General features: G+C 46.5%; 1 protein-coding gene across 1 annotated transcript in view; it reads right to left on the bottom strand.

Moving 5' to 3' along the window:
- Window positions 1-2,329: 2,329 nt before the first annotated feature.
- Window positions 2,330-17,826, bottom strand: part of Setd7 (SET domain containing 7, histone lysine methyltransferase) — a 46,756-nt gene continuing 31,259 nt past the window's right edge. Inside the window, exons 6-8 of the mRNA XM_038348302.1 lie at window positions 15,361-15,478; window positions 12,778-12,935; window positions 2,330-8,280 (exon numbers count right to left, since the gene is read on the bottom strand). Coding sequence (XP_038204230.1) covers window positions 8,100-8,280; window positions 12,778-12,935; window positions 15,361-15,478 — 457 coding nt within the window. The 3' untranslated portion in view covers window positions 2,330-8,099. The remainder of the gene's footprint in view (window positions 8,281-12,777; window positions 12,936-15,360; window positions 15,479-17,826) is intronic.

Genomic DNA, 17,826 nt, shown 5'->3' with positions numbered 1-17,826 from the left:
GAGCCACAGAGAAATTCCAGGATTGTGTTGGACTCAAGGGCTGAGGGTGAAGGCTGGTCCAGCAAGAGTAGTCAGCGTGTGGGAGACACTTTCACCAACGCCATCCACGCTTTGGTGGTTCAGACTCCAACTACAGGGCTCGCCCTTCACTCACTTTCCAGTGACTTAGTTTTGGTTCTGGAGATCAAACCCAGGCCCTAACGGTTGATGGGTGGGATGTGAGTGCCCTGTCCCTGAGCTACATCCCCAGTCCCGCCGCTCAGCTCTGCTTTAACGGACAGTCCTTGATGGCTCTGGCAGTACTGCCTGGTCCAGGGTGCTTCCTTGATTTCTCTGTCTCCTCGCCGATCTTGTACTTCTATACGTGGTTCTACAAGATGCTGTCATTGACAAACTATGTCTTCCAGGGCACTTGTGTCTGGTCTTCTGTCACTATATGCCTTACATTTTGTGTGTATGTGTGTGTTTCACTCCATCAGGTGGCTTTCTGGGCACCGTTTCATCGGTTAAATCACCTCTAGGTCCTTTGGAACACAATTATCTGCTGCTCACTGGGCATCCGTGGTGTTTTGAAAGAATATGGCCCCAACAGGGAGTGGTACTAATGGGAGGTGTGGCCTTGTGGAGGAAGTGTGCTACTCTTGGATTGGGCTTTGAGGTCTCCCAGGCACAAGCTACATCCAGTGAGAAGGACCACTTCCTGTTGCCTGCGAGTCAAGATGTAGGACTCTCAGCTCCACCTCCAGCACCATGTCTGCCTGCACGCTGCCATGTCCCACCATGATGATAATGGACTGAACCTCTGAACTGTGAGCGAGTCACCTCAATAAAAATGTTTGTTTGGGCGGTGGTGGTGCACGCCTTTAATCCCAGCACTTGGTAGGCAGAGGCAGGTGGATCTCTGTGAGTTCGAGGCCAGCCTGGTCTACAAGAGCTAGTTCCAGAACAGGTTCTAAGGCTACAGAGAAACCCTGTCTCAAAAAACCAAAAAACAAACAAAAAAAACCCCAAAAAAGCAAAAACAAAAAATGTTTCTTTTATAAGAGTTGCTGTGGTCATGCTGTCTCTTCACAGCAACAGAAACCCTAACTCCCACCCCTGCTCATCCAACTCTGCTGCCAGCCCTGACTCCTGAGGTTCCTGCAAAATCCAGACACACTCATTTCAGGCTCGGGGGCTGGCTGTCTCTCCCCAGCCTGGGATGGTGACTCATGGTTTGTGTTCACCCTTAGGGAGGAAGGGTTTCCCCGACTCCCCCTTACGAGGCTCACCCCTTCCCCACACTCTCCATTCCTTCTCCTTTGCCCATGTCTACCCACCTAAGCACGTCTGGTTATCTTCTGGCTTTTTAGCAATGTTTCCCCCTTGCTATGGACACTGGGCCTGTTCTATGTAAGGCTGCAGAGATGTCGGATGGACGAATAGAGAACATGGCCTTAGGTTCGCCATCAATTACTTAAGAGTGTGCCCTCCACATACAGGAAAACACTGATCTCTGGGCACCTGTCAGCAAGGGGAGGGTCCTAGTTAGCTGCAGAGTCAAGGCTTATAGAAAGGAAGAAAGGGGGAGTGATTGCTGCCTTTTTTTTTTTAAACTACAATTTTATTATTGCTAGCAGGGGGCGTATGTGCTGGGGAATTCATGTGGAGGTCAGAGAACAACTTGCAGGAGTTAGATCTTTTCTTTCCACCATTCGGGTCCCCGGGATTGAATTCAGGCCATTACACTTGGTGGCAAGCACCTTGACCTGCTGAACCATCTAAACCAGCCCTCAGAATAAGGCTTTATTTTAAAGATTCATTTTACTTTTAATCATGTGTATAAGTGCGTTTCCGTGTGAGGTTATGTGAGCATGCGTGCGTGAGCCGGCAGAGGTCGGACGAGGCTGTCATGTTGATCCCTGAAGCTGGAGTTAGAGGCAGGCATGAGTCACTGACATGGGTGCTGGCGGCTCCAGTCCTCTAGCAGAGCGGTGTGTGGTGTTTTTGTTTTGCTTGTTTGTTTTTGGTTTTTCAAGACAGGGTTTCTTTGTGTAGCCCTGGCTGGTCTTGAACTCACAGAGCTCTGCCTGGCTCTGCCTCCCAAGTGCTGGGATTAATGGCCTGGGCTACCACTGCCCGGCCAGTGTGTGATCTTAATGGAGCGAGTACCACTGAATCATGTCTCCATCCCTGTGCTGGGATTGCTAAACAACTTACAGTGTGAAGTTCCTTTAGTAATTTAAATACACAGGTAGGCACACCATATGGGCATTGTTGCTGCTTCTCTTCCCTAGACAGCCAAAAAAAAAAGACAACAGAGGATTTTATATTTTGTTTAATACTTGCATTGTTTCTATAGCGCAGTTATAGCAATCTTTAAGTTTACTTTTCATTACAAATATTTGTCAAGTTTTGTTTCAGAAACATTTTTCCTACTTTCTTGCACATGCGCCCAGACACACTACAAAAAAATTCATTCATAACACAGTAAGGGCAAACATTACTCATGTAAACATCTTCCATTAATTTCCCATAATTTAAAAAAATCATAGAATTATAGATATTGAATAAGGCTCATAGATTTAATTCAAATTCCACAAAAGACCAAAGATGGTTTTTTTTTTCTTTTTAAACTGTGATGTAGTTGACTTTTGGTTACAATCAAGGCCGAAAGCATAGCCCCTGGCTTACATTCCGTAAACACACCTCACAACCCAATAAATGCATTTTAGGGTAGAGAGAACATAGAAAACCCAGGAGGAAAAACATTTGAAGAAGGGAGCTAAAAATCATGGACATAACTTCATAACTTTCTTATGCAACCACAGGCATGACATACATAGTCCCTGTAGTGTCAAGGTAAGTGTAGTAACCAAGGGGACAGCAGAGGGTGTACTGGCTCAGTGTTCATATTGCTAGTGTACACAGTGAAAATTTGTCGGATTATTGTTTCATTATATCCAGGACCAAAGATGGATCGGGGAATGCACTCAAGTGGCATATGATTGTAAAGGATTTTTTTTTTTTTTAATTTTGTTTTGTTTTCCTTTCCTGTAACTCAAGCGTCAGAAGAATTGGGAGGTATGTCTTAGGTACACGAATGGTCTTCATAGGACATTTAACAACTGCGTGCAAAGTCACAGACAGGAGTCAAGGGTTTCCATTATCCGCGGAAGTCTCCCTCTCTGGTGAAGCTGGGTGCTTGGATGCATAGTCTTCCAGAGCTGAGACAGGATATGGACTGTGCTGAGAATGGCCCCCCCGCCAGCGGCTGCCCTCCCTCTCAGGACAGAGGGAGGGCAGAAGGCAAAAAGCATTGGTAAATCTGTGAAGTCCCACCCCGGGGTCTGGACCCCAACTCCACTGAGGGTAGCCTCCCTGACATTGTGACTAGGCAGTTAGGGGTGGCGAGTGAAGGTGGCCGGGAAACCCACGGCCAAGTCTGGTTTCTGATTCTGCTGCCCTGCAAAGAAATTGTGCTCCGATAACTGCACCTGTGTCTCTAATGCCTTGATTCTCTCGCAGGCCCCTGAGAGGCCTGCAGGGAATCACTAAAAGGTAAACACACCTCCATTAGCACCGAACTTACCACCAGAAAGCGGCTGAGGCACTGGGGAAGCCTACCTCACATCAGACACCACCCCGCCAGGAGGTGGGCGACAGTCAGAGGGCTTTGTAGGCTTTTGATTTCTAAAAATGAAAATTGATCTGCATTATATCTCAATAGACTCATAATTCTCACCAAAAATTTTGTCATGTTTTAAATAGCACTGGAATAATTCAACTTCATTTAAATATATTCATTCTACCATGAAAATATTTCATACAAACATCTATTTACATACAAACACATTGAAATTTGTGAAAAGGGTTCCCACCCCTGCGTCTGTATGGCTTGAAATAGTTTCATTGCTTTGAATATGTATGCACACGTTTGGCAAATAAAACTTTTAAAATTTAGTATTTTTTGAAAACAACCCCCCCAAAACACCCAAAAAAACAAAACAAAAAAATCCCAACACCTCCCCCAAAACAAAACAAAAAACCCTCCAAAAACAAAACCAAAACTAAGCAAAGCAAAAAGACCTCTAACACCAAGGGGTCTTTAAAATTTCTGAAGGGAAAAAAAATCCAAGGTGTATGTTGGAGGAATCTATCAAGGTACCTCGAGTACCCTTACACTGAATATATTTTGTGAACCTTTGATCTGCAGCAAATAAACATTACGACTATCCATCTTGCAACATAGTTTTGCTTGTTTGTCTAAAACAAAAGATGTCTGGATTCTAAATAAATCGCTATTCTGCTATTCGAAGAGAGAACTTGAGGTGGCTGTTGGAGAACAAACAAAACCCAGAGCTTTTGACCTTCTCAGAAAATTTTAAGTGTATTTTGCAGTGAGAAATTTAGATTTTTTTAAAAAAATCTATTAAGTGAAGATTAATAATAGTGCCACATACTGTCTCACAAGACAAACTTTTAATTCAGTGTTCATAATTGGTCGCGCCCCCCCCCCCCAGTCCTAGGGATGTAATCCAGGGCCTCTGGTTGCTAGGCAATCCTTGGACCACTGAGCTATATCCCCGGCTCAATGCAATTTTAATTGTCACAGTTAAATATTGTAAATGGTTACATGGCCTTGTCAGTTGGCACACACACACACACGTGTGCGTAAGAGCGTGCGTGCGTGCATGTGTGTGTGTCTGTGTGTGAGGGGGTTTGGTGATAAGGAAATAGTTTTTCAAGTGTGCTGAACCCCAAAGGGTAATGAATCTGAACTCTAGTCCCAGTCAGGTTCAAAGAGGTCTTGACAAAAAATTTCCTTCTCAGTTGCTAGGGGAGATCTGGGATCAAGCAGGTTAAAGTAAGAATAGGTACTAAAAACTCAAGTCTTCCCTGCATTTTGCCTTTTTTTTAGCCTCATGTCCTAAATTCAATCCTTACATTTGCTTATTAGTTCAAACGAATGCCCCCACTAGGGGGCATACTCTGTAGATTAGTTCCTATTCCTAAATCTAACACAGGTAATAATAGTTCATCATAGAAAACGTGCTAACGATGGATCAAGTCATGCGGGGGTTGGACCGAGACAGCTCTGAATGAATGCCCTGGCAACCGTGGAGTCAGGAGTACAGGCCCCGGCTGTTTGGAAGACAGCAGAAGGGTAATCCTTTTCCCCCTACTACATAAACTCTCAATCCTGTCTGTCTGTGATTTTGATCCTGACGGAAGACCGGATTTGCCTGCTTCCTGTTTCCTTCTACAGTAGACATGAAGTAGAAGGTGCTTTCTGAAGCTTTTCCACTTTGGCTCAAAAGAGAAACAAACCTCAAACTGCACTGTCAATTCTCTCTACGTCCCCTACCCTCTACAAATACTTCTCTGCCTCTACACCCGGCCGCTGCGACCTGCAACGGAACTGTGTTATCTCAGGGAGGGCGCGAACAAATAACCAGAATGGGTCCCACTTGGAGAAAGACACACAGACAGTCAAGCCAGACCGGAGAGGAACGCTAGACAGAAAGAGGCACAGCAATCAGCTGGGCTGCCGTTCTGCACAGACACCAAGGCTTCTCACATAGCAGAAAGAGAACTGAATGATACGGGAAGCAGACGGGGAGAAGGAAGACGGAGCGGCTCAGCTGCGGGAACTGCTTCCTGGGATCTGTCTAAGGGTCACGTACACAGCGCTGGGCTTGAAGCCCTGACTGTCTTCCTCCAGCATGGAATGTGAAACGTAGATTAGCTAGCTCACCGGCCACAGTTCTTCAGTCCATTTTTATATTTTTTTAAAAAAAGATTGATTTTTGGTGTGTGGGTGCAGTGTGCGGTCGAGGACAGCTTTCAAGAGCAGCTTCTCTCCTGCTATGGAGGTCCTAGGGATGAAACTCAGGTCATAGGTTTGGCAACAAGCACCTTTACTTGCTAAACGATTTTGCTGGTCCTCAAGGCCGCAAAACTTGAATGAGATCGCTAGAGTAGCCCTTTAGGATAGGCGTTGAGCCTCCATGGCAGCTGAGGCTGGGTTCCACCTCCAGGTGTGAAAACCTGTGGGCACACCATCCGAGGTGGGACCTGCCCTCTCCTCCTCTGCCCCATCTCTCCACCTAGTCCCACCACCCGACTGATGCAGCTGAAGAAAGCCATCTTTCTAAGCCATCTTTCTCTCTGAGGCAGCCAACTGCCTTTGGGCACATTTGCATGAAAGCACCTCTCAGAATCCAAATCCAGAGACCCCATCCGAAGGTCACAGTTTACTGAATGGTCTCTTTCTACAGAATAGAAGCGATCCTATCCTGGTGACTTGTAGTCTAAAAACAATTTGGCTGTCTTGCAGGAGACCTCCTCAGAAGTCCCAAGGATGTTTCTCCTGAGGGAATTATCTTCTTTAGCTTTTCAAACAGGGCTGCGGCCAGCTGTCCTGGAAAACCCCACCACCTAGGTGCAGAGCCGGAAGCTGGGTGTGTCAGGAAGCTTGTAAAAGAGCCCAGGGTGCGGCTACCACAGCTGAGGGCTGAGTCCTCCATTCTGGGGCTGTTTGATGGGCAAACTGTGTGCAGCCCCAGATGGGAACACTTGTGAAAGCTGTTGTTAAGAGCAACATGCAACTGACAAAAAAAGAAAAAGAAAAAAAAAGAGCAAACATCCCTTGACCTGTCTCCTCCCTCCATCTCTGCCCATTCCCAGCAAGCATCTCTATCCATTCTGAGCTCCCTCAAACCCTAACCAACTCAGGCCACAGGTAGCACTGTGGACAGCTGCAGGCCTCAGTAACGGTTGTTCCCAGGCTCTCTTGTGATGGAGCGACACCTTGGGGGAGGCGTCTCCCCAACTCAGCATTCATTCAGAGCCATCCAGTTATAGATCTAATGAGCTAACCTAAAACAATGGGTTTTTCCTCTGTGTTTCTGCAGTTGTGATTACATATGGCTTGTGAGGTGGCAATATACTATTGGTAGAGACTGCACAGGCGTGAACGCTTGGCTTGCAGAGCCCGGAAGCAGTTAAGTGCTCTGAGATCACGGTGGGGAGAAAGCTTTAGCTACGGATCTGGTTTGCACCTAGCCGTCAACGTGTCTGTCTTCCTGGCACTGGTGTCAGGGAGCATTCTGCAGTCTGTGTTGGAATGCACGCTGGCTGTTGTAGTTTGAATTCAGTGAGCCGTGCCACAAGCCAGACCGCGCTAGGTTATGTACAATGAATGTGTACCCGAGGAGAAAAAACTACCAGCACTATTGAGTATACTGCAGAACTATCACGATGACTGCTTAGAAACACCAATTTTCCTCTCTTCTTCCTGAAAGCGTATCTTACAACTCCATCGTAACTTAATGCAAACAAAGCAAATTCGTTTCTTCTCACATCTGAAAGCAAAGGTATCTTTGTTTACATGCGAGAATAGTAAGTCTATAATAACAGTCTGGCCCTATGAGCCAGGACTTTATATCAGGACATAAGAATGAGATGCTAGAGAAAGAACCAGAGAGACCTGTTCACTGCTGTGAAGGCACAGTCCACTGGGAAGCTTTCTCTCGTAAAGGATAGGGAGTGAGGCTAACGAAAAGGCTCAAAAGACTGGGCTTCAGTTCACGAGGAGAGTAACAACAAAAACAAAGCCATTCTATTGCAAGATACAGATCAAAGGTTAAAAGGCAAATGACCCTACATTTATATAAAGATGTAATCGCTTCCTGCCCCGCAGATGGCATCATGCAAGGGTGACTGAACACCGTTTGCAATGGCCATAGAAAAAACATCATGAAAAAAAAAAAACCCATCGACGAAAAATCACCAAAGAATCCCATTTCCCTTTTTCAGCTGAATCATTTGGTATCTCTGAACGTGGTCCAGATTTAGACTTCAACCATCCAAGAACATCATGCTGTCTACAGTTGGACAGTACCTCTCAGTAGGGCGTTGCTGCAAGGCTAGCTAATTTTAAATCTGGCATGAGTAATAGTCAAACCTAGTTAGTATGCGAGAGAGTCGTTGCTAACGCAGGGTGAGAGGATGTGATGTCACAGCATGAATAGTCCCTGGTTGTCCCGTTGTCAGATAAATGTAGTGCATAGATCCAAGTTTCTACTCCAGGTCTCTGGACCCCAGGGCCAGGTCTTTCACTTTTGCTGGGTGGCCTGGAAGGCCTTCAGCTCCACCTGGTACCACTCGGGGGCTTCGGGCCCACTCTTCCCTGGAGGGCTGTGGTCATAGCCATAGGCAACGGTCAGCTCTTCCTCAGCCTCCACAGCTCGCAGGGTGCGGATGCACTTGATAGGCCCAAAACGGGGGTGGACAAACCTAAACATCAAGATGGGAAAGGTCATTCCTGAGCCAAAGTGCAGGACCTCAGAGGCAAAGGGGAGCATCTTGTCCAGGTACGCCAGCTAGGCATCACTCCTGGGTTCTCAGAGTGTGGGCACAGCTCCAGCAGCTGCAGCTTCAATAGGAACTTGTGAGACAAGGGGTATCTCAGCTCCAGATCTGCTGGGTTAGAACACTCAAGGCAGGCTGGGGAGAGAGCTCAGCTGGCAGAGTCTTGACCTAGTATGCGTGGGGTCCTGGGCTCTCTCCTCATTATTTCATAAACCAGGCGTGGTGGTGCATGCCTGTAGTTCTAGCATTAGGAGATGGGGCAGGACAATCAGAAACGCAAGGCTATCCTTGGCTTTATAACGAGTTTAAGTCCAACCTGAGATATACCACATCCCGTCTTAAAAAGAAAACCCCAAATCCCAACACCTCAGACAGTGCACTGGCCTTGTTCTGTTTTGAAAATTTTTATTGTATTCGTGTGTGTGCGCGCACGCATGTGTGTGTGTGTGTGTGCGCTTGTGTGTGCACGACATGCCATCACAGCACATGTCGGGGTGGTCAGAGGACAACTTGTAGAAGTTAGTCCTTTCTTTCCACCATATGGACCCCGGGGATCCAACTCAGGTCTCCAGGCTTGGTGACACATGCCTTTACCTGTCGAGACATTTAGAGTCCCTTGAGGAACGTAAGACAGAGGACACATCAAAACGGGAAGAAGGTGTTTCTAGAACACTGGGATAAAACCAAGGGCCACACGCTCTCCCTGGGCTTACATTCCCAGCCTGGTGTATATGGTTCGGAATAACTTTCATGAGGTATAAAAAGCAAGAACTCCTATTTGACGCCAAAAAGGCCTCTCTCTATCTTCATGAAAGGGGCCTCTAACTTGGGGTCAGGAGACTGGCTCTAAGTTCTGGTTCCGTATGTATCACTGTGTTCCATTATGTTCCTGTTTTCCCGAATGCCACTTTCCTGATCTGTAAAATCATGACAATACTAGTGAGACTTAGCCTAGATGGTCTCTGTGGTGAGAAAATGGGGTCACATGTAACAAGTTCCTTACACAGCGCCTGGTACAAAACGAGACTCTACTATTAGTTACTAAGCATGTGAACATGTCCATGTGTGAATATGTGTATAGGTGTGTGAGCATGTATGTACGTGGATTATGTGGATGAGCCCGTATAAGCCGTGTGTGGACATTCCTATGAGTACATGTGTGCACATACATGTATATGTGAGCATGCGTGCACACAGCATTCAGATTGAGCTCCTTCACAAAGATCTCCAGGATATGGATTCAGGAATTCTTTATGATTGTGGCTTTTGGCTGAGGACATAGCTAGTGGCAGAGTACTTGCTTGGCACATACAAAGCCCCGGTTTAAGATCACAATTCTGTATACATGTATGCATGTATACATAGATATATGTTTGTATCTATCTGTCTGGTGTCTATCTATAAACAGGTATAGTAGTTTGAATGAAAATGGCCCCCATAGGCTCACAGGGAGTGGCATTATTGGGAGGTGTGGCCTTGTAGGAGAAAATGCATCACTGGGCCTGTAGGCTTCGGAGTTTCAGAAGCCCAAACCAGACCCGGTGTCACTCTTCCTGCTGCCTGTGGATCCAGATGTAGAAAGAACTCCCAGCTACCTCTCTAGCACCATGTCTGCTTGCATGCTGTCATGCTTCCTGCCTGGATAACAATGAACTCACCCTCTGGACAATAAACCAGCCCCAATTAAATGTTTTTCATTGTAAGAGTTGCCATGGTCACGGTGTCTCTCACAGCAATAAAAACCCTAACTAAGACAAAAGTGTATTACTGTGTAGCACTGGCTTGCCCAGGTACACCAGGCTGGCTTTGAATTCAGAAAGTTCCACCTGCCTCTGCCTCCTGAGTGCTAAGATTAAGACCCGAGCCACCATGCCAGGCAATTTTGTCTTTAAGTTGACACGCTTCATTATAATTTGTATCATATGATTTTGGTATGAAAATTAAATAATGTCCTGACATGGAGTTTTGATTAACTTCCTAGAAGATCCACTGGAGGGGAATCTGATATTGAATTTTTGAGCTCAAGGCTTCTTTTCCAATGTTCTTGTAGCTTTATTCTCCTGTTTATTGTCATTGCAATCTTTTTGATGTGTTTTTCATTGTTATTTTTAATTTAATTTTACTTTTTTGTTTTTTTCCTAGACAGTGTTTCTTTGTGTAGCCCTGGTTGTCCATGAACTGACTTTGTAGACCAGGCTAGCCTCAAACTCGAGTTCACCTGCTGCTGTCTTCCAGTGCTGGGATTAAGAAACTCAGTCTTTCCCCATCTCAGACTTCGAGGAGCTGGGGTCATAGGTGGGCATCACCACACACAGAATATCATGAGTCTGAATAGATAGAATATAAAGGAAGACTTGGTCTCAGGTGTTAAGGCTTGGCCAGGGCAAGCCTGGGTACACACTGCACTGAGTCACTCTGCTTCCAGATTTGAGACCTAACTGACTGGGAGTTCCTGGGAGGACTGAATGAGGTAAAACATGTGAAGCATCCAGGGTAGGGCTAGGGTATACGGGCAGAGTGTGAGCTTGGTATGTGTGAGCTCCTAGTTTCAATCTCTAACACGAAGAAGGAAGGAATAAGGAGAGAGAGAGAGAGAGAGAGAGAGTGAGAGAGAGAGACAGAGACAGAGAGAGAGACAGAGACAGAGAGAGAGACAGAGACAGAGAGAGAGACAGAGACAGAGAGAGAGACAGAGACCCAGAGTGAATGTTCAGAGGCTATGCCTATAGAAGTAGCACTGAATCCAAACCTCTGGGCCCAGTAGTTCTGGACCTTATTTGACACATTACCGTATTTACAGGTAGCGAAGCACTTGTGCGATTGCCCACTGGGCACTGTGTGCCAGGCGTCAGTGAATGGGGCATAGAGAAATACTGTTTCACTTATGTTAATGTGTGCATTCATGCCAGTGACTCGAGGAAACACACGAACGCCAGGAATTGGAATCTGAAGTTTACATTTGGTTGGTATTCGAGGAGTCATTACCCCATATGACTGAGTTTTGGCCATGTTGGGCTTGCAAAACAAATAACAACAACACAATAAGAAAAACAGCCGGGCAGTGGAGGCACGTGCCTTTAATTCCAGCACCCAGGAGGCAGAATCTATGAGTTCGAGGCTAGCCTGATCTACAAAGTGAGTTCCAAGAGAGCCAAGGCTACACAGAGAAACCCTGTTTTGATTCTCCCCATCCCAAACAAGCAAGCAAGCAAGAAAGCAAACAAACAAAAACCTACTACCACCACCACCACCACCAAAGACAACAAACTGAAAAACCAAAAATAAAACCTGCTGAGCAGAGGCTGATTTTGCACAAACAGAAACTTCTCTTGTTTCCAGTTCTCTATTGCTCTTGGGAAAAAAAGCTGTGGCTGTAGTGAAGTCACAGACAGGCTGGATTCAAATGAGGGGTCTGAGTGGCATTTAGGATGGTTAGTTGCTGTGGTTTTAAGCAGTCATTGTTAGGCTGGCGCAGCTGGGAATGAGCTTTAGCCAAATTCACACTAGCTGTGGAGGCCCCGCAGCTAATAACAGCATCCGTTTCATTCCACATGACACATGTCCTTTGCCATTTCAGCCAGCCATTTAGAAGCAGCTGGAGCACCAATACTCCAAGTCAACCGGCTAGTCACTGCCGGGATGATTTCCACGGCATCTCAAGGACGAGTCTCAGGAGCAGCAAGCTCCAGATCCTGGCCAGTTCTCACAGATGAAATGTTCGGAGCGTGGTCTCGCACAGCAGAGGGCAGAGGGCGGCAGTTACAGTGCCAAGCAGGGAAGGGTACGCTCTATGGCTGAACTGCACTGCCATTCCCATTATCTGTGTGCAGCTGTGTATGCGGGTTATGTCTGTACCTGTGTGCACACACTGTGCGTGTAAGCCAAAATACAATTTGTGTGTGTGTGTGTGGTGTGTGTGTGTGTGTGTAAGCCAAAATACAATTTCGTGTGTGGTCCTCAAACACCACCCACCTTGTTTTGAGTACTGGATTACTGGGTTTCTCACTGGCCTGGAATGCCCTGATTAGGCTGGCTGGTCAGTGAGCCCAGGGAATCACCCTGCTTCTGCCCCCTCAGTGCTCAGACTATAAGTACCCTCCTCCACCCTCAGCTTTTATGTAGGTGTTGAGTGGGGACCGAACTCAAGTCTTCATGAAGCCCTTGGATGACTTGACTGCTCCTGCCCTCCCTGGTCCTGCAATTCGATCTTTAAAAAAAAAAAAATCTAAGGGCAAATAAGGACACAATAAAGCGGCCACCTATCTCTACGAGAGTCCTTCTTTTGAAATCGCTTTTTCATCTCACAACTAGAAAGCAGGGCCGTTTAGATCCTGAGCCTTAAACCACAGGCTGAGACTTATGGCAAAGGGCCTGCCTTTCCCATGCCCTCTGTGGTCCTGGGACCCCAGGCACCCCACTTACATGTCATAGATGCAGTTTGGCGTGAAGGAGTGATTCGCCTTGTGTCCCAAGGAGGCACAGTACTTGGCTACGTGGTTATAGGGCTCGGGCACGTCAATGACTGTTTCCTCGTCAAGGGAGAGAGTGTTCCCATTTAGGGCCCAGTCCCTGCTGTCCACCTGCAAGACACAGGGAAGCGGTGCTGGAGAGGGTCTTTCGCACAAGAGCTCAGAGCCTCATAGAGGCTCTAACTCATTATCCTAACGCTTCATAGTTGCAGGACTGCAGCAGACATGAGAGCTGGCCACGACATCTTCCCACACAAGGATGGAGCGACCAGACAGCTCAGCTTACTGTTTATTGTGTTTCCCTCATTTTATATAGAAGAAAAGGCTTTTGACTCTTTCCAAAGACACACGGAAAATATCAGATAAACCTGAACTCAAAATAAACGAAGAGGAGGACTGTTGAGATGGCTCAGGGGGTCCAGACACTGACTTCTGAGACTGACTGCCCAAGTGTTCCGTTCACAGAACCCACATGGCCAGAGGAGAGAACCTTCTCTTGGAAGTTGTTCTCTTGAACGAGAGCACATGATCCTCCAAATAAATGTGTTTTTTTTTTCTTTATTCCTGTAGCCCTGGCTGTCCTGGAAATCATTCTGTAGACCAGGCTAGCCTTAAACTTAAAGATTCACCTGTCTCAGCCTCCTAAGTGCTGGGACTAAAGGCATGTGCTACCACTGCCCAGTCATTAATGTATTTTAAAAATATCTATAAAAAGGCCCACACCTCTGCTCCAGTGGAGGAATCAGGGTAAGCAGGAGACAATTTTGAAGCCAATGTGCTTTCCTACCTGTCCAGGACTCATCATTGTCTATAGCACAACCACTTGGCTCTTTCAGGTTAGACATTGGGAGGCGGGAAGAATAGCCTAATGGCCCTTATAAAAAGGATCATGCTTTCGCAGAACTTTAAATCTACCAGGCATGTCCAACACAAATGTCACTGTGATACAAACGCCATCCACAGTTCGTGTTTGTGAGCCAAACAATCGAGTCTCGGTCTCTCTTAACTTTAAGTAAATTCAACAGCCTTGTCTTCATTTATTTTTACAAGTTATCCTTGGCCCCATGTAGCCTGTGGATCACAGGACGGACACCTCTCCTGGATAAACCAACCCTTCCTCCTATACATTACATTTATATGTGACATTCAGTCAATAAACCAGGTATCTGCCACAGGCAGCAGATCGATCATGAGGAAGGTCCCCTTGGATTTCATCATTCCCCACTGATCATGTAACCACATAGCACGGATCGGCTGTGTGGAGTGCTGGTGGCTTTAAGATGCTGTTGGGTGGCTAGCAGGATCTGAACGTCAGTGGGTACGAGGGGGCATGAGTCATCACAGCGGCGATGCTAGCCTTGCTTGAACTCTTCACCTCACTGCATTTGTGACCTTGGGTTTCCATTTCCTCACCTGTGAAATGTTGGAGGGACGAAGCATGGGTTTACTATCTAAGAGTCCAGAAGGCTTACAAATTCAAAACTCTTTGAGGCTGATAGACAATTGGAGGAAGCCACACCTGACCTCATGGCAGGTCACAGGCAAAATACAGACACAATAAGAAATATAAAAAAAAAAAATATAACTGCCTCCCGGCTCTGTACACAGGAAACACTAAATCTCATATTTTGACTGGAGTCCCATCCCTAAGATGACCATAAAGATGCAAATATTTAAAGACCCCGGATTCCTAACAATCTGGCCCCAAGCACTTCAGATAAGGGGTGCTCCACCCGTAATACATCCTTACCCCAAAGTCTCCCTGCCTTCTGGAAGGCTGGGGAAGTACGGCCACCTGTGTGGATGCCATCTGCTCCACCTGACTCTGTTTTGTTGTCTTTTGCCTGCCCAGTTGCTTTGAATGTGTGACTAATTGGAACATTTTGTGGAACGCTCCCTTATTATCCCCAGGAATAAGTGGCAAAGTGGAGACCCGAAAGTGAGATGACAGTCACAAGCCTGAGCCCTGTGCATGCATTAGCGGCCATGAGGGGGCTCAAGGATTGTGCTGGAGGCTGCAGACTAAACAGACCCTGAAGAGTCAGCTACAGGTGAACAAACTTAAGCAGGGCCATCTACGGGGTTCTAAAATATACCAAGGACTGGGTCTTAAAGGCAAGAGGTGGTGTGTGTGTCATAAATATGTGTGGGGAGGCCAGAGGATGTCAGTGTCCTTCCCCAGGGATTTTCCATGTTCTCCCCCCTCCCTCCATCCTTCCTCCCTCCCTCCCTTCCTTCTTTCTCTTTCTTCCTTCCTATCCCTTTTTTCTTTTAAAAAGATTTATTTATTTACTATTTATTATGTATACAGTGTTCGGTCTGCACACCAGAAGAGGGCACCAGATGTCAGTATAGATGGTTGTGAGCCACTGTGTGGTGCTGGGGATTGAACTCAGGGACCTCAGTGTTCTTAACCTCCCCGAGCCATCTCTCTGGCCCCACCATTCCGCTTTCTATGAGATAGTTGTGGACCACAATAGTGGATTTATTGAAGCCCTTTCATCCATTAGGTTGACGTTCACATCTTCCCACTTACCTCTTGGTGTGTAATTCGGACGCCATTATAAAAAGACATAACAGTGTTGGGTCCCACTGCCACCTTGGAAAACAGTCCTTCTCCGGCACTGGAGATGAGAGAGTCCGCAACATAAACCCTAAACAAACAAACAACAACAAACACAATCGTGAGGTTTTTCAGTGTGATGTGCCACTCTTGACACCAATCACTGAAACCCCATTATGGTTTTGAATATGAGTACCATATGAATCCCAAATGACAGTTTCCAATTTTTCAACAAAGAACGAGACAGGGTGAGAAATGAAACCACACTAAGTTAACGGCAGTAACGGAAGAAATAACTTTCATCTCTTTAAGAGTTGTATTCAAAATGAACTCCACCCACCTCCTTCAGACTTGCTCTGGCCAATGACAAGCAAGAACTTCTTTATCTTTTTTCCCTCCCAAAACAGGGTTTCTCTGTGTAGCCCTGGTTGTTCTGGAACTCTCTATATAGACCACCAGGTTGACCTCAAACTCACAGCATCTACCTCTGTCTCCCGAGTGTTGGGATTAAAGGTGTGAGCCACCAGTCCTGGTGACAACCACTTAGTGATAACTAGGGACTTCTAATCCTCCTGCTTCCATCTGCTTAGTGTCCAAGTTTATGTGGTGTTGGAGATCAAACCCAGGGCTTTGTGAATGCTAGGCATACATTCTACCAACTGAGCTACACCTCAGGCCTCAAATGATGTCTTCTCCAGGGCTGGAGATGGGGGCTCTTCTTTAGGATCTTCTTCAGGATTCGGGTTTGATTCCCAGCACCCACGTGGCATCTCACAACCATTTGTAATGTCAGTTCCAGGGATCTTATAGGGGGCATGGCCTCAATGGCGGTTCCTTCCTTTCTGATGATTGTAGCTTGTGTCAAGTTGACACACAAACCAGCCAGCTCAGTACTCGATAGACCTTTCTGAAAAAGAAACTAATGTTTATAGCTAATGACAAGAGAACACTTCCCAAAGTTTACTAACACTGTGCTCAAATTTCTCAAAGCCAGAAGACAGAGGAAGACTATTATTTAGTTAAATGCCAACATGGATTGTTTCTACAAAAAGCGACAATGAGCTATATCCAACAAACATTTCCCAACAAAGGGGTTAGAGGTCAGCTAACTCCAGGTCAAATCTGACAGTTCATTTTTGTTGATAAAGTTTTATTGAGATACAGCTGCCTCCTTCCCCAGTTTAAGACAGTATCTGGCTGCTGTAGTGCTCAGAGACAGAGCTGAGCACGGGGCCTGCAAGCGCCCACATTGTTACTTGGTGTTCTTCCACAGAAAACCGCTCCTAATCACTGCTTTATAAGAGAAGCACTCTTGGCTGTGGAACGGAGGGAATAAGAGCTTATGTCCTACCAACAAATCTTTCATTTCTCCATTTCTTCGTGTGCTGTGATGGATGGCCCTGTTAGGAGGTGGGCGCCTGTAATTTTGGCTTATTTTATGGCCTGGAAATCTGAATTATTGCTTCCAGTTCTCTCCTTTCCTGTGACAGAGTGGTACATGTCACCCTTTTGCAGGTGACCTCACGACGTGGCACTTCGTTTGGTGCAGGTGGGGCATGTATCCCATCCTGCTGACTTTGTCAGCAGAGCGTGGAGGAGGGTCCCTGCTGCCGGGTGTCAGGTGTTAAGAGACACGGTGAGTTCTGCCAGTCTCTTTCAGTTTCCATGGTCTCCCAGAGAAGAATATGTCCCGGGGGCTGTTGTTCCTTTAGTCAGAGTCTTGGAATGAAGAGATGTGAAACAGACCTGAACCTGACTTGAATCCTGGAGCCCAGCCTAGTCCGGCTGAGCCTGGTGAAGCCCAAGCAAAAAATGGTTGAACCTAAGCCAACCCACAGAACCATGAGTATAATACAAAAGGCCGACCTCTGTAAACAGCTAAACGGTCGGAGAGTATTGTTCTGCAGGATCTCACAACAGACTGGACTGATAGACGGATACAGTTGGTCCTGGTGTTTTGGGGTGAACACAGAAGCCAGTCTACTTCCACTGGCCCTGGGCCAGGATCTCTTGTCAAAAAAAACCAGAACATTTTCTCCCTGCCTATGGCACTGTGGGATCAGCGCTGTCACTTCTACCAGGAAGAGGCTTGTTTCTCTGACTGGAGCAGAAAGTAAACAAGAGGTAAGTCACACCCTCCGGGGCTGTCCATACTCAGCACAGCTGCCGAGGGTAAGCCACGCCCCGGGGGCTGTCCTTACTTCCTCAAATGAAGAGAAATTGGGGTATTGAGAATCCATGGTAGAGGGCAGCCTTCCTCATAGGTTAGGTATGGAATGGAGGGATGTTTTAAGGCTTACTATTACTGCCTTTGCTTCTATCCTGTCTTCCCTTAGGAATAAGGAAGTTGTTTTATGTTCCAAGGGTCGTACGGGAAGTATAGGCTAGGTTTGAAAGAGCGTGGATTGCTCCCCTAGAGGACTGCATCATCAAGAACCC

This window comes from Arvicola amphibius, chromosome 11, assembly GCF_903992535.2.
Source record: "Arvicola amphibius chromosome 11, mArvAmp1.2, whole genome shotgun sequence".
In the NCBI taxonomy this organism is placed as follows: domain Eukaryota; kingdom Metazoa; phylum Chordata; class Mammalia; order Rodentia; family Cricetidae; genus Arvicola; species Arvicola amphibius.
This window is presented reverse-complemented; position numbering and strand designations above follow the sequence as displayed.